Consider the following 16,459-nt stretch of genomic DNA (forward strand, 5'->3'; position numbering starts at 1 on the left):
TTATTTTCTTATCATATCTAATCTTTCTCTTTTCTCATCTTGTCTCTTTCCATTGTCTTATCTTGTCTCATCTATTTCTCTCATCTCTTTCGCTTGCCTCATCTCATATCTTTCTCTTCCGTCATCTCATCTTGTGTCTTTCTTGTCTCATGTAATATCTCGTCTCACCTTGTCTCATCCCTTTTCTTACCTTATCTCTTTCTGTTGTCTCATCTCGTATGTTTCTCTTCCGACATCTCATCTTGTCCCTTTCTTGTCTCATGTCATATCTCGTCTCACCTTGTCTCATCCCTTTTCTTACCTTATCATCTCTTTCTGTTGTCTCATCTCATCTCGTATGTTTCTCTTCCGTCATCTCATCTTGTCTCTTTCTTGTCTCATGTCATATCTCGTCTTACCTTGTCTCATCCCTTTTCTTACCTTATCATCTCTTTCTGTAGTCTCATCTCATCTCGTATGTTTCTCTTCCGTCATCTCATCTTGTCTCTTTCTTGTCTCATGTCATATCTCGTCTTACCTTGTCTCATCCCTTTTCTTACCTTATCATCTCTTTCTGTTGTCTCATCTCATCTCGTATGTTTCTCTTCCGTCATCTCATCTTGTCTCTTTCTTGTCTCATGTCATATCTCATCTCACCTTGTCTCATCCCTTTTCTTACCTTATCATCTCTTTCTGTTGTCTCATCTCATCTCGTATGTTTCTCTTCCGTCATCTCATCTTGTCTCATGTCATATCTCGTCTCACCTTGTCTCATCCCTTTTCTTACCTCATCATCTCTTTCTCTTGTCTTGTCTCATCTCATCTCGTATGTTTCTCTTCCGTCATCTCATTTTGTCTCTTTCTTGTCTCATATCATATTTTCTCACGTCTCACCTTGTCACATCTCCCTCTCTTATCACATCTCATCTTTTTCTAGTGTCTCGTCTCTTTCTCTTGTCTTGTCTTATCTTATCTGGTCTCCCTTTCTCTTGTTTTGTCTCATCTGGTCTCCTCACTTCACCTATGCTTTCCTCCTCTTACTTCTCCTTTCATTTAAACTATTCTCAGCTGCTCACCTCAACTCTCCTTTTCTCATATCTCCTTGTCTCTTCTCATTGTCTCCTCACCTCTGCCTGTCTGTTTCTCATTTTCTCTTCTTGTCTGTTCTCATTCCTCTTTACTTCTCTCATTTCATCTCCTTATCTTCCCTCCACTACATAGCTCTCGTTTTTCATTGTCTTTTGTCTCTCTTCTCTCATTTGATCTCGTCCTTGTCTACCTTGCAGTCCTCTCATTCTTCCTATTGTACATTCTCTGACATAAGCATAAGCGTGGGCACACATGTCACTTTATATTTTTTCATTTTGTTGCACATGACCAGACACATACACACACACACAAACTGTATTTAAATCCATCCCTCCCCATCCCCCACACTCTTCTTCGAGACTGCAGTCATTTGTACATCGACAAGAATGGTGTGTGTGGTCATGTGAATGTGACATGCTCACAGGGAGGTGGGGGGCAGCACAACACACATTCATCTGTGGCCGCAGTGAAGCTTTGACAGGCAGCATCGCCATCTCTCAACGTCCTACTGAGCGCTGCATGAGCCCCTGTCACCGACAGCAAGATAGCGAAAGACGGAGAAATCGAGACAGGAAGTGAAAGTCAAAAGATAGAGAGGACTGAGTCAGAAACCGAGGAGACTCTGGGGGAGGAAAAGATTGTGACGTCACACGGCCGAGGCTCTTTTTTGCCTGCTTTTTCTGGAAACACATTGGATCTCAAGCAATGCTACGTCACCAAGTCATCTTCTCCTTCACACACACACACATGTTCGTTAAGAGCAAATAAAGTGGCGAGATATCTAACGCGGTGTTGGGAGGGGATTTCTTTATGGAAGGGGATCAGTCACAGGGGGTATTTGCCTGCCAAACAGCTGCAGTCATGTAGATTATCCTCAAGCCTATAATGGAGAGTTAGTCAGATGTTTGTGTGTGTGTTTATGTGGTTGTGTATGCTGATGTGTTGTAGTTGTGGGGGTTTAGGTAGTTGGTGTGTAGTGGAGTGAGGTAAAGACTCTTTCCCGCCCGCCTTCTTTCGTCCTGACAGTGATGGGACTTCCTTTAAGCACTGCTGCCTAGCAGTCCGTCTCCCCCTCGCACTCTTCATCACTTTCAGTCTCTTAATCCTCCCTGACTCTAATTCCCCTGACCATCTCACACACACACACATTCATACACACACACACACCACCATCACTGCAGGAAATTACACCACCCGCAACTGATGCAAAATAAGCCTCATCATTACAGGAAGAAAGCCAATAAAATGGAGCCCGGGGAAATTGTGGCTGAAACTTGCAGATATGAAGACGTCCAGCGTGTTTTGATCTCTGGATTTTGGCCCTGGGATTTGTCTGGTATATTTGTGTGTGGATGCGCAGTGTGAATATGTTAAAAAAACGTATTATAGGCCTGTGTCGCTAAAAGTAAATTGCAGGGGGCTGAGTGACAAAAATCCAATACATGCAAACCAATACACACACAAGTCCACCAACCAATCTCACTGTTAAGTCAGTAGTCAGTACATCAGGATTATGAGGTTTGGATAAATACTTGGGAAGCTTATAGTTTTACAGTCTAGTTCCACAATTAATGGGTAACACCTATGTTCTAACTCTGAAACTACCCCTAAACATAATCTTAAGGCCCATTCTCAATTCTGTTTTTTTCATTTTCATCCTCAGGTAGTCACTGAAGGCAACGATATCATGTTATCATTACAATCTAATGTGACAGTAAGCTCGTAACTGTACTATGCATTAACAATGTGGCCATATTCAACTATGTAAACACACAAAAACAACATTAACATTATACCAGACACTGTAAAGAGGTCATTGCCAGCCACTAAATTGTTCTGACAGGGTATTCCAGTGTCTGCGAGTGACAGATGTGAAAGTATGTGATTGCTTTACTCTCCTAAGGCCCAAGCTGTTTTTTTTTACATGCATTTTTTTTATATTTCTTTGCTCTTTGGGCTTATTGGAACTTAACTAGAATAAAACCTAGGTATCACCTTTTAATATGATGTACTTTTAGAGACAAATGATGTCCATACATGTGGACTTGTGGTCCGAATTTCTATAAAACACAATAAAGTCACCTTTGTGTAATAGAATGAAAAGCTTTTTATTTCTGCCTTGAACACAGCAGTTTTTTTTCCCTGACTGTTTTTTAATGCAATAATAACACATACACACATATTTTTTGAACATGTTTTGACTATCAGTAAAAACAATTTTTTTTGCCCATTTTGGATAGTTAAAATAGTGTTTGGGACATTTCATATGCTGCAAAACAGTTGCAGGATGACACTGTCTGTAACAAAATAAAAACATAAGACATAAGAGCTTAAAATGTGCTGTCCATGTATGTGGCCACAAAGCTCTAAGGAGGGTAAAAGATTTTCTACTATGCATTTTAGAAATCTAAATTTTGCTGTTTTTATTTTAGCATGTTTTTATAAAGCATGAAAACATGAACATGAACGTGGTTATGAATATATTAAAACATATACTTGTTTGTTGTAAAGATTTGTAATGATGACAAAACAATGCTAATTTGTGCATCTCCTGACTTCTCCTGACTTACCATGCTGTTGTTGTAGCTGGTGTATTCTGAAATATTTTTGTACCCTTGCTTTCGAGTGTGGTTCTGAAAAATCTCCGCTTCAAGGGCTATCTAGCCCTTCCCTTGAGCCCTACACCTTCAAGCTAAGAGAATTGGAGCACCCCTACCCCTTTGAACCAAGTGTGAAAACACCCTGAGAATTTAGTTCCCTTACATTACCTTGAACCTGAATTCCAAAATGTGTTATTTCTTCTAGTGAACCAGGCAACAACATCACGACTAGCCGTAAAGTAATGGCTCTTAGAAGATATTTGCTTTAGTAAACGATTAAATGTTCCCAGTGTTGTTCAAATCCCACAAAAAAATATCACCTGATAATTTTTATTAAATCTAAATCATGGAGATTTTCTTTAAATTATTTTTTATATTCCTCTTGTTTTTGTCCATTGAATTGAAATCATATACTGTAGCACAGCAATTCCATTCTGTTTAGCATATCAAAACATATCAGTATAATCTGCTTCTTGAGCAAATTGATTTTGATGGATAGTTCTTTTGTGAAACATACAGCATGAATAATTCTGTCCAATTTTCTAATTTATGACTCATGTGAGCAGATTCCTTTTAGTGAAATATGATAATCCATACTCCTCTGCATTTGTCCTCTGCATTTAACCTTTCAAACTGTTTCAGTGTGACCAATGCAATCTGATTCCTGACTGACTGACTATCATGAGCTGATTATTTTTAGTGAGTCATCAAAAACATTTCCAGTTACAGAAAAACTGAAAAACAATCTGTCATCTGCTCTTAATGTACTGTGTTTGTCTCTTACCCACTTATCAGGTCTCTTATCAGGTCTCTGTGTGTGTCTACAGGACCGCCTGTACTTTGTCATGGAATACATCAACGGTGGAGATCTCATGTACCATATCCAGCAGGTCGGCAAGTTTAAGGAGCCCCATGCTGTGTGAGTAAAGCTTTCATCTCTGTCTTTGCAAAGCGCCATCAAGTGGCCACACTACTAGGATATGCCACTTTTTGATTCATCCAGTCAAAACCAAAACCAGATGAGTGGCCAATGAGTTGCCATTTTTTATTTTTTATTTTTGAAGGAAATAAGCCAACAAATTTAAGATCAGAAAGTTCATTGAGTTAATGTAGCTTGGTTAAAGGGATAGTTCTTGCATTTACTCACCCTTTATACCAAATTAGTTAGTTTTTTTCTTTAGATGAACACAAAAGAAGATATTTTGAAAAAAACAATTGACTTCCATTGTTGTTTTTCCTACTATGGAAGCCAATGGTTACAGGTATTAATTTTTTCTTTCAAAATAACTTCTTTAGTGTTCAGCAGATGAAAGAAATGGTTAAGGTTTGGAATCATTTGAGGCAGTGTAAATTGTGAGTTCATTTTCATTTTTTGGGTGAACTATCCTTTAAACTTACTAGTTAATTCATCTATTAGAGAGTTACTGATAACTTGAAAGATCTTGTTGTCGTTCTTTGATTGAATTTTCATTATGTAAGCACAAAAGTAAATGGATAAAATGGGTGTGGGTGGATTTTTTTTTTATTGTAATTTTTTTTTTTGTACAGGACATTGAGGTTTGATTAATTTGTTTTGGTGCACTTACGTACAGCATGTCCAATAACACACCACGGGCTCTATTTTAATGATCTAGGCGCAAAGTCTAAAGCGCATGGCTCAGAAGCATTAAGGTGTGTCCGAATCCACTTTTGCTAGTTTAAGGATGGAAAAATATGCCCTGGAACAAGTTTTAATAGGGTTGTGCTTATTCTCTTAATGAGTTATGTAAGTGGAAAAACTGAACGCTTCACTAGCAAGAAAATCGTTAAATAGACCATTTGCAGCACGAGGATAAAGAATGAGCCTCCTCCATTCTGCCTTTTTACTTTATTTATTTTATTTTTTACTTTTGTGGATAAGAAACAATGTTGTACGCACTCCACCGAAGACATTCTTTAGCCGACATATTTAATTTTGTTTGTTAAGCGCAAAGATTTGTTTCAAAACTATTTCTAAATTCAGTTCTAATTTCCAGCAAAGGAATAAATAAACAATAATAACAAAGTGTGGTCAAAAAACTGAGTTTTATCCAAATGTTGATCCCAACATCTCCAAAACTTGACAGGTGGACAAATCTAAACTAAACAAATCTAAATGCAAATTGTCATGAATGAACTGAAAAAAAGCATGGAGGCAGTGTTTTTTTTTTATTTATGTAGAAAGTAATTTCATATGTAAAGATATTTGTGTATTGCTGTACATCCTGTGTGTATTAAGCAATGTGTAAGCGTTTGAACCCACACAGGCGCATAAGTAACTTTAGACCTGCTTTTAGATGGTCAATGGTGAGGTTTAATTTAGTTCAACAATGCTCCTTGACACACCTCCATTTTAGACCACATGGATTTGCTATTTAAACAACGTTGTGCAAAACATGAAAATTAGGGTTACGTTGGTCTGAAAATAGCAAAAAATCACGCCAAACACGTCTTGCACCTTATTGCGCCAGGTGTATGATAGGGCCCCACATGCTTGATAAGTAGGCTGAGTTTTGTGACTGTCTCATTACATTCAACCCCATAAGTGTTTACCCAATAAATGCAGTCAGACTGCCTCTAGAAATGGTCAAAAGTGGCCAATCTTAAAACATCTCAGACCCCATTTACATCTGTTTTAGGGTCATTCACTTGAGAGTGGTTAAATTGATTTTAGAGTGGTTGAGGTTATCCAGCAAGCACACACACACACACACACACACACACACACACACACACACACACACACACACACTGAAGAATGAACAGGTGCCCTGGTTGTTATTGCCCAATTGGATGACGAGTGGAAATGAGGGACAATCAAAGGGCAGAAAGAGTTTCCCGCTGTGCTGTGTTGTCACTTCAAAGTGACCTCAGAAAGCTGCAGCTCCTTCTCCTCCTCTTTCTCCTGTTGGAGATGTGAGTTGTCTATTCAGCATAATTCATAATTAGGTGTGTGAAGGCCAGGTCAGCTTAACTCATCTCTGACTTTCTGTCTTTCTCTTCTTTTTATCTTTATTTCTGCGGCTCGTTTCATCAATTCATTTCTCCCCCCTGTGGTTTGATGATATGTTGAGTTGACTCAGGCGAGATGAGAGGAAATATAGAAAGCTTGTTTCTATTTCTATTGTGTTCTGTTTCTATTGTATTTTTGTCTTACATAGTTGGTAAATGTGTGATGCATTTTATTGACAATAGTATTATAACTGTTGTTTTGGGTCATGAAACCCTCCTCTTTCAGTTCAAGTCTATCACAGAATTCTTCAAAAAATGCTCCATGATAAGCGTAGTTTACCAAGTTAAAATGCAAAGAAGTAAACAGTAAGTAGTTTAATGCTGTTACATATATGATAGGCTATTTGTAATTTCATATAATTTATAACCACAGTTTGTTATATCATTATAAAGAGAATCATGTTTAAATAAACACATAAATGAGGAGGACTTCTCTCCTCCTGAACCCCAGGTCTGAATACAGACACAGTGGATAGCAGTACAGCAGGTCTCTATCCCAATCAATACCAACCATTTGCCCTGCTGGTAAACAGGAGATTTTAAACATAGGCAAACACAGCAGCAAGGATAGGTGATGTGTCTGAATGGTAACAAACCCAACTGATAAAAGACAAAGTCCGCCATTCTCCCATTCTTGTACAGCTCTCACAACAAAAATGCTTGCTGCACTCATAGAGCTTGGCTGTATCGGCCATCACAGCATTGCAGGGAAAGCCATGCAACAAACCCTGTGGATTATGGAAGCAAACACCTATGACCCTTCACAACGACCCAAATACTGCATGCCATGCATCGACTCACAGCTTGGCAGGTCTGTCTATATCAGTCTGTCACCAGAAAGCCATTGCTGTCATAAATAATTAAGAAGCAGCGTCTTCTCATAGGATAAGAAAACCCAGTCTATGAATTATAAACTGACACGTCATCACTGGACAGGCAGATTGCACCAATTTAGATCCCATCCCAATAATGATTTTAAACCTGGAAGAGGAAATTAGCTGACAAAAGCTCAAAATTATCCAATTTTACCCACAACTAAAGCTAACAGGTGTCTTAAATGATGCTCAACACACACAAATCTGTTACAATCTAAAACAAAAACTACTCTTTAATGTGTGAGCTCACATTATCAAAATGTCTCTCTCAATTGTTCGCACAAATTAATCAATCACATGCTTTGAGCGGTTATGTTGAGTGTTAACACGTGCACACTTTAAGTGTTTGACATTGTGCAAATAAATTGTATACACAGTTTAGTAAACAAAATACATTTTTTGTCTGTTTGTTGAATGGGTTGTTACGCATTGGCAATTACTACTGCTTGAAAAAGTTAATGACAAGTTAATTAATCAAGTCAAATCAAATAATTTTATTTGTCTAATCAGTTGAAAACTAATAATTTTTATCAATTGTTTTTACTTTTTTTATCAGTAATAAACCAATATTGTCAAAATTTAACTGAACTTAATGAAAACATTTAATTACCAATTGTATCCATCACACTCACAATTTTTTAACTTTTTGATTTAGTGGCAAATTTGCATGAATTTTTATGATCTCATTCATACATTTTAGTAAAATTTGTTCTTCCCCCAGTAAGACGTAGGTGTGTATAAAAATCTTTAAAATCTTTGCTCTCATACAAAAATGAATCTGAGTTTGTATGAATTATCAATTTTTCTGACTATACGTAAACTATGTTCCCTCATGAGATTGGGCTGATGCTCTAATAAAGTCAGAAAAACATTTTGATTTCACTTATTGAAAGTACATATTCACAAAGAAATCAGTTTAACAGGGCAAGAAACATTATTTATACCTCTGCTATGAACTAGCCATCACATGGTAAATATCAAAAGCTAAATCAAGCCAAAATAAACAATGGAACCAGCGCAGAAATCCACTCACAAATCATGTTTATTGGATTTGCTACTAGCAAAGTCCCATAAAAGGTTGAGATATTGTCAATATCAAAATTTTAAAATAAGTTTTATTTTTGTTTAAACTAACATAAGATCTGAAAAAGTGTAGACTACTTTTAATAAGCAAACCCTGTGTATGTTATTATTATATAAAGTTAATTTAAACCTTAATTTCCTATGAAACACCTTGTAGATAATTTGCAGAAAGAAAGAAAGAAAGAAAGAAAGAAAGAAAGAAAGAAAGAAAGAGAAAGAAAGAAAGAGAAAGAAAGAAAGAAAGAAAGAAAGAAAGAGAGAAAGAAAGAAAGAAAGAAAGAAAGAAAGAAAGAAAGAAAGAAAGAAAGAAAGAAAGAAAGAAAGAAAGAAAGAAAGAAAGAAAGAAAGAAAGAAAGTGAATCATAATCAAACAGTCAGGCATTTGAGGGTGATCTCAGTATGAACGGCACCTTGGCAGTAGATGACTGAGCTGACCTTTGCGTTAAATCTCCTCTCAGAGCCACGTTCTACCTCAACATCTAACAAGCTTCATCTCTATTTGCTTGGCTTTCAGCTTGCTGTCTGCCCTTTCTCATAAAGAATTAGGCTGTCTCTGTGGAGGAGCACAGCGTTGTGTTGGTTGTGTTGGAAATGGAGCTCAGTGCAGTTCAAAGGTCAAGGTGATTATGAGCAGTCGATGAGTCGGAGAGCACAAGACAGTTGCAGCATATTTTAGCTGCTAATAGTGAAATAAATCCAGATTTCCGCATTCAAAGGTACATTGTGATTAGATGGAGGCTTTTATTTGCTTATATTATTACATAATGAGAGTTAGTCTTATTGATCCTGAAGATCAAATGACCATTTCTTCTTTACTTGCTCCTTCTGCCTAATTCTCTCTGCATATGAAACATTTGCTGTGTACAACGTATGCACAAACATTTGGATGTAAATTAAAAAGCCAGTTCGCTGCTATTAGCTCAGATGGTCTATGGTTAAATGTGGCATATGTTAAGTGTGGCAGCTATATTGCAGAGTTGTGTGAATGAAGCTCAGTGTGTGTATAGAAATGTACTTTATATGTGGAACTGTGCCATTTAAAATTAAAATAAAGAAATCTGTCCCACTTTATTTTAGGTGACCTTAACTACTATGTACTTGCATCAACAAAATAATACAATGATTTACTTTGCTCATAATGTATTGCAGAGCACTTCTGGTGCTCTTGAGGTGGGATATGGGTTCAAGTTTAACACTGGTTTGGTGGTGTGAGTAGGTTTAAGGGTGGGTTGAGGTGTAAGGGATGGTCAACAGTGTAATTTTAGCTGTCTGCCGGCAGCTAGCTCTTTGCAACTCTCACATGGTCATCCACTGAAGCTAAGCAGGGCTGCGCCAGGTTAGTACCTGGATGGGAGACCACATAGGAAAGCTAGCTTGCTGCCAGAAGTGGTTTTAGTCTGTGTGGGTCCTAACGCCTCAGTATATTGGTGAGGACTCTGTACTGCTTGGTGAGCATTATCTTTCGGATGAGATGATAAACCGAGGTCCCCACTCTTTGTGATCCCTATATCATGATTGGCTTCATCACTCTGTCTCCTCTCCACCAATCAGCTGGTGTGTGGTGTGGGGTCTGACACAATATGGCTGCCGTTGGGTCATCCAGGTGGATGCTGCACACTGGTAAGGTTGTATTAGGAGATTCCCTCCAAAAATGTGTAAACTGCTTTGAGTGTCCAGAAAAGCACTTTATAAATGTAAGGAATTATTATTATTATTATTATTATTATTATTATTATTATTATTATTATTATTACTATTGTTAATAATAATAATAATAATAATAATAAATAAACAAATTATTAATATGTAGTTAACCATTAACGTTAACCATGTGCTCATGATTATCTTTTTATTATTGCACACGGAATGTTTTTCACGTTTTCTTTATTTTTATTAATATGGTTTAATTATCGTTTTTTACAATAACATTGCTTTAAATGGAGATTAACTCACCATTTATGTATAATTAAATGGTGGTCTGGGACCTTCAGCCAGGACAGACTACTGTGTATTATTTCAGACATGAGAATATTTTTTTAAATGTCAGTTGTTTTTTTAAGAAAAGTTTTGTTGAAAAAAATGTATGTATGTTGCTATATTTTTACACATTATTTAAACTTTGTGGCAGGGAAATAATTTGTTTGGTATGGCTAAAGAGAAATCTAGAAAATCCTTAGTGTTGAGCCGTAAAAGGTCATGTGAAATAAGAGCTAATCGCAATGCGACACTATGAAACCTCAACACATTTGCCCATCCTCATTGAGCAAAGTCACAACACACAAAAAGTCAAATTAATGAGAAGGCACTTAACACATAATTTAAATCAAATAATTTTAGCATGCCAAAGTCAAATTTATGAAAGTTATATAATATATATTCCCAACAATATAACTGTGGCTAGTGAAAATGCAGAGTGGAAAACTACTAGCAACTGTGGCTGGTGATCAGAAAAAGTTAATGTCAAGCCCTGTTTAGGACACTTAAAATAAAGTAGGACCACAGATTTCTTTTATCAACTTACACATGAGCAAGTAATTAATAATTAATTAGGCAATAAGCGAGAGAAGATCTTGTAATACAAATTTGCTGCTGTCATCTAGAATAGTACAAGCTAAATTAAGGAAGCATTATGAGCACTCACAGGAAGATCTGTTTTATTTAAATAGTTAAAAAATATTTTCAATTTGACAAACGCTTTTATTCTTGTGAAAACTGGCAGATTTTTCACTTGCTAATTTGCTTTGACTTTTGAGTTCCTTCACATCATCATACACTTGAATGGTAAAAAAAAGTAGCTTGAATGTTCAAACTTGCAAAGTTAATTTTTCTGCTTAAGTGCGAGAAGACACAAATGAGCGCTCAATTTGTGGCTAGCACCTTTTTCTTTGTGATGTTCACAAAGAAAACTATAATGAGCTCTTTCATTTCGGCATTCATTTGATTAGTGTAAAATTGCTTGAAGGTTTGAATTGGCAGGGCTTAAAAGCATGTGCAAATAATACATTTTTACAGAGAATGCACTAATGAAACCAAAAGTAAAAGTGAACTGCAATCATTTATTAATTACTTAATTTATTACTGTTAGTAGTGACACTGGTGGCTGTTAAGTGAACTGCAGCCAGTAATGAACTGCTCATGCTCACATTCAAGCTAAAGTAAACATATAAGACTGAATACTTTCTGATTTGGTTGTTCAGTTTGACCTATTTTTTTTCCTTTTGCTCTGCTTCCCATCCTGGTTATCTCATTATCTGTTCATCTTATTGCCATTTCGACAGTGTTTACCCTTGTACGTTTTCATTTTAAAATGCATAGGCTTTATTACTGTTACGTCTGAAGTTCACACTACTCCAGCATCTGGAACAATTTGGAAAACGCTGAAGACATTGCTTTAGTTTTGAAATGTTGGTACTCAGCTGTAATGTATGCTTACGGTTTTCTAGCATCCACAATACACCAGTGTCTTTAAGCTAAAACTGAGCATTTTGAGAAAGCTAAAGACCCCATTTTATGTTATTTGGAATTAAGTATAGATGGACCGAAACACAAACCTTTGAAAATGGAGGTGTCTCCAGAGGACTATTGTGTATCATTCCCTGAATAGTCAAACCACTCTATATATTCAGTTTAACTCAATTCAATTCATTTTTTAATTTTTATAGTGTTTTTTTATGTAGATTGCTTCAAAAGCAGCTTAGCATAGAAGTTTTAGTAAATTGAAACTGCGTCAGTCCAGTTTTCAGAGTTGAAGTTCAGTTTAGTTAAGTTCAGTGTGGTTTAAATTTTACTGGGGAAAAAAAATCACTAATAGACGAAAGTGAAGGATTTTTTTTTCTTTTTAATAATAATAATAATAATAATAATAATAATAATAATAATAATTATTATTATTATTATTATTATTATTATTATTATTATTATTATTATTATTATTATTATTATCATGTGAATATGTATGTTTAAGCATGCACTCAAAACCCAGTGTCCACTTTTGCTGCTCTTTAAATCATGTGTACAGCACATCTGACAGTCACGCATTAAGTCACGCAATTAAGGATTGCGTAGAAGGGGTGGTGGTGCCTGTAATCTTGTTGTTTTTATGTTTATTTCAAAGTGTTTTCATGCCTTAATAAAATGAAAGCAAAGAACAGATTCACGTTTAAGAGCAAGGGGCATTCCCTGGTGGTTAAACTGTATGGTTTGCTTATAGTGAGGATTGGTCCTTTAATGTTCATTGCCAACCTTCATAAAAAGATTGAAAATACGGTAGAAATCCAGATGATAGCGGTATAGAATTGTAAGATATGGGAGAATCCTGGGAAAAACGGGAGGGTTGACAAGTATGATTATATGCGTTAAACCATTACTTGATCCTTGCAAAATACAGCATGTGCATGACCAGAGTGTGAATGGTCATGTATCATGCTGTATATTGTGAATGGGGATGCAATGCAGTAAACACACCAATATATTAAAAGAACATTTGCATTTTAAAATGCTACTTTAAAACATAAACACACTGGTATAAACATACCTTTAGTTAGGTTAATCAGTCTGTGTATTTAAGTTCCTTCTTCTGTTCAATTTCTTCCCATAGTCTTTATTTGATGTTTGTCTATTGTACTTATGATTTTAGTCCTAATGTTGCCTTTGTTTGTTTATTATAAAAAGATTTGCTTGGATTTATCTTTCTCTGTCTCCCACAAACCCATCACATTACTTTGTTTTCTTTTCATGACATTCTTTTTATTTCTAATTTTGAAATAAAATTATTGTAATCACCTTCGCAGTGTTGCAGACTGATAAAGCTCATCTAGAAACCATACAAATAGCTGAGAGTGACAATTAGATGAATATGTAAATATGAGCAGCACACTTTCCTCTCAATAAACTAATAAATGCACAGAAAAATTGACACATTTATGATAGTTTTATTATGAAGTACATTAATACTATATAAAACTACACTACAAAAAATGCTTTTCCTTGAGTTTTAGTCTTGTTTCTAGTGCAAATATCTAAACATCAAAAATCAAAAAGCATTGTTTTGTTTTCAGAAATATTAAGTCAAAATTGGGGGCGACATTTCTGTGTGGAGTTTGCATGTTCTCCCTGTGTTCACGTGGGTTTCATCCTAGTGCTTCGGTTTCCCCCACAAGTCTACAGACATGCGGGACAGGTGAATTGGGTGAGCTAAAATTTTCTGTAGTGTATGTGTGTGAGTGAAAGTGTGTGAGTGTTTCCCAGTTATGGGTTGCGGCTTGAAGTGCATTCACTGCGTAAAACATATGCTGGTGGTTCATTCCGCTGTGGTGACCCCAGATTAATAAAGCCAAAAAGGACTAAGCCAAAAAGAAAATTAATGGGTGAATGAATGAATGAATGAATTAATTAATTAATGAATAAGACAAAATTAAGCAAGTTTTTCCTTAAAACATGCAATATAATCTGCCAATGAAGCAAGTAAAATATTCTTATTTCAAAACAAAAACAAGATTATTTTGCTTACCCCATTGGCAGATTATTTTTAGGAATTGTTTTATTAATTTTTCTTAAAGGGCACCTATTTTACCCTTTTTTTCAAGATTTGAGAGTTTTTTGTGTCTGTAAAGTTTCAGCTCACAACACCCGATTATTTATTAAATTTTCTGCTTTCAAGACATTGTGGCTGTTTTGGTGGCCTTAAATGCTAGTTCTCCTCGTCCCCCATTTTCACTTGCCTGTCAGTACAAAACATGCACTGTTTTAAACACTTTTTAAGCTTGTAAAACTCATTCTTGATCACATTTGATACACAACACACACAACAGATCTTTTAATCCCAGTTGCTTTTCGCACATCCTGTCTTGTTGTTATGATTATATGTGTTACTACAGAGACATGTTAATACCTGACTGTCAATCTGGTGGGTGAGGCTCAAAATGTAAGGGATTTGGATCCTATTTTGTCATCAGAAAATTAAAAAATGAGATTTATTGTCTTTATATAACCCCAATTCCATGGCACACACACTTTACAGTACAGTTCCTAACAGCTTCCAAAAGATGATTTTCATCATAGGTGGCCTTTAATGCTTCTTCAATTTGAAGATATTTGGACTAGAAACGAGACAAAAGCTCAAAGTAAGAAAAGCGGTGTGTTTTTTGCAGTGTGTGACTCTGTGAGACTACAGTCTGAGTTAATCCCCTTCTTTTGCATGACTCACTAGTTCTTTAGGCATTATCTTAAACGTTGTATAAGAATTCATTTTATGTGTCGTAGAAAGGAAGAAAGACTCTCTGGAGCACATATAAACGTCATATTCTTTTGATTTCCCCGTGGCCTTCACATAAAAAGCAGCCTAAAGGCTTTCCTTGGGGAAGTTCTCGTTTTTAAAGTTTTTCAAAAATTTTTATTTTATATAAACGGTTCACACACTGGCAAAAAAGAAAAGCGATTAATAGAAGAAAATTCTTACATATAGCCTTTTCAAGTGACACTCGTTTTCCTCTAGAGAATGGAAGAGTACTCGGTAGTTTAGCGGATTTAGCACATGAATAACTGGACTGCAGGTGGTGAGTGAATCAAATTTTTGTGATGTATAATCATTTGTACTTTTGCAAATGTGTAATGAATTCATCTCGTTCGCTCGCTCTCCAAGTGGTGATAGCCGAAGGCTGGTTTGCCGATGTGGCCGGGAAACAGAAGTTATCTTTTGACATAATCTGGCTCTGTAGCGAGGCCTGTTTCCTGCTCCACCCCCAGCTGCATTAGTCACTGAACACGAATGCTAATTCTCTTCAAATGTTGCTCTAAAATATGGGACAGACAAACACGCCACCTGATAAATAAAAGATTACTGCGGGCTCGTATTAATAACAGATATCAGGCTTGCTTTATCTCTCTTATGTCTATTCCGAGGGCAGAGCTCTAGTCTCTGTGCTCTCAGCAGAAAAAAAATGCACCTTTATCAGCCTTCTTCATTATTTATGAGGCAGATCTCTGGGATGCTTCATTCTGATTGGTCAGTTTTCAGACTCTACGGACCCTTCTACTGGTGTTCGTTCTCTGATAATGACCAACTCGCTGGCTTCTGATCATGCATAAAGTTATTGGTGTGCTGTGTTCGGATGATTAAGATATGTTCTTGTGTGTGTGTTTAGGTTTTATGCTGCAGAAATTGCCATAGGCCTGTTCTTCCTGCATTCAAAGGGTGTTATTTACAGGTGAGTGAAGCCCAGCATACATGCCAATCACACATACAGTGCACACAGCATTAATGAGAATATCCCCTTTGAAAATCCTCCGAGTAAGATTTACTTAGTTCAGATAGTATTTGGTGCCCCTCTAAATTTAGTTAAAGTTACTCAAGTTGATGAGACAATGAAAGGATTAATCAGTTGTCAACTAATCACAGCCTTAGATGAAATCAGCTGTAATATAATACATTGAATCTCTCAAAATCTCAGCAGAGGATCATTAAGCAATTCCACGAACAGCAGCTTTACTCATTACCAACCTGTTTGCCCTTATTTAAAGAGGGTCCAAATACACTCTGAACTAAGTATATATTTTACTCTAAGGATTTCGCTGTGTACATTTTGGGTTCGTTTAAACAATTACACAGTTATAATCTTGTGACATTTAAATAAAAAATAGATGTTAGTTTCAGTCTGTTAGTTTTAAGAATATCTTTTAGCTAGTGTGCTTTATAACAGTGACATAATTTGGTTTTAGAAAATAAAAAACTGATATAAACATTCTAAGTATGCAGTTTGTCACATCCCGCTAAATTGATCTACGATTGTTTTCATGTCACATACT

General features: G+C 36.1%; 1 protein-coding gene across 2 annotated transcripts in view; it reads left to right on the forward strand.

The window, feature by feature from the left end:
* prkcbb (protein kinase C, beta b) overlaps positions 1-16,459 on the forward strand; it is a 261,820-nt gene that overhangs the window by 176,261 nt on the left and 69,100 nt on the right. For both annotated transcript variants that reach the window (NM_200978.1, XM_005164005.6), the window contains 2 exon segments: positions 4,496-4,587; positions 15,799-15,861. In NM_200978.1, the coding sequence (NP_957272.1) occupies positions 4,496-4,587; positions 15,799-15,861 (155 nt within the window).

The sequence above is a fragment of the Danio rerio genome, chromosome 3 (assembly GCF_049306965.1).
Source record: "Danio rerio strain Tuebingen ecotype United States chromosome 3, GRCz12tu, whole genome shotgun sequence".
NCBI classification, from domain to species: Eukaryota; Metazoa; Chordata; class Actinopteri; order Cypriniformes; family Danionidae; genus Danio; species Danio rerio.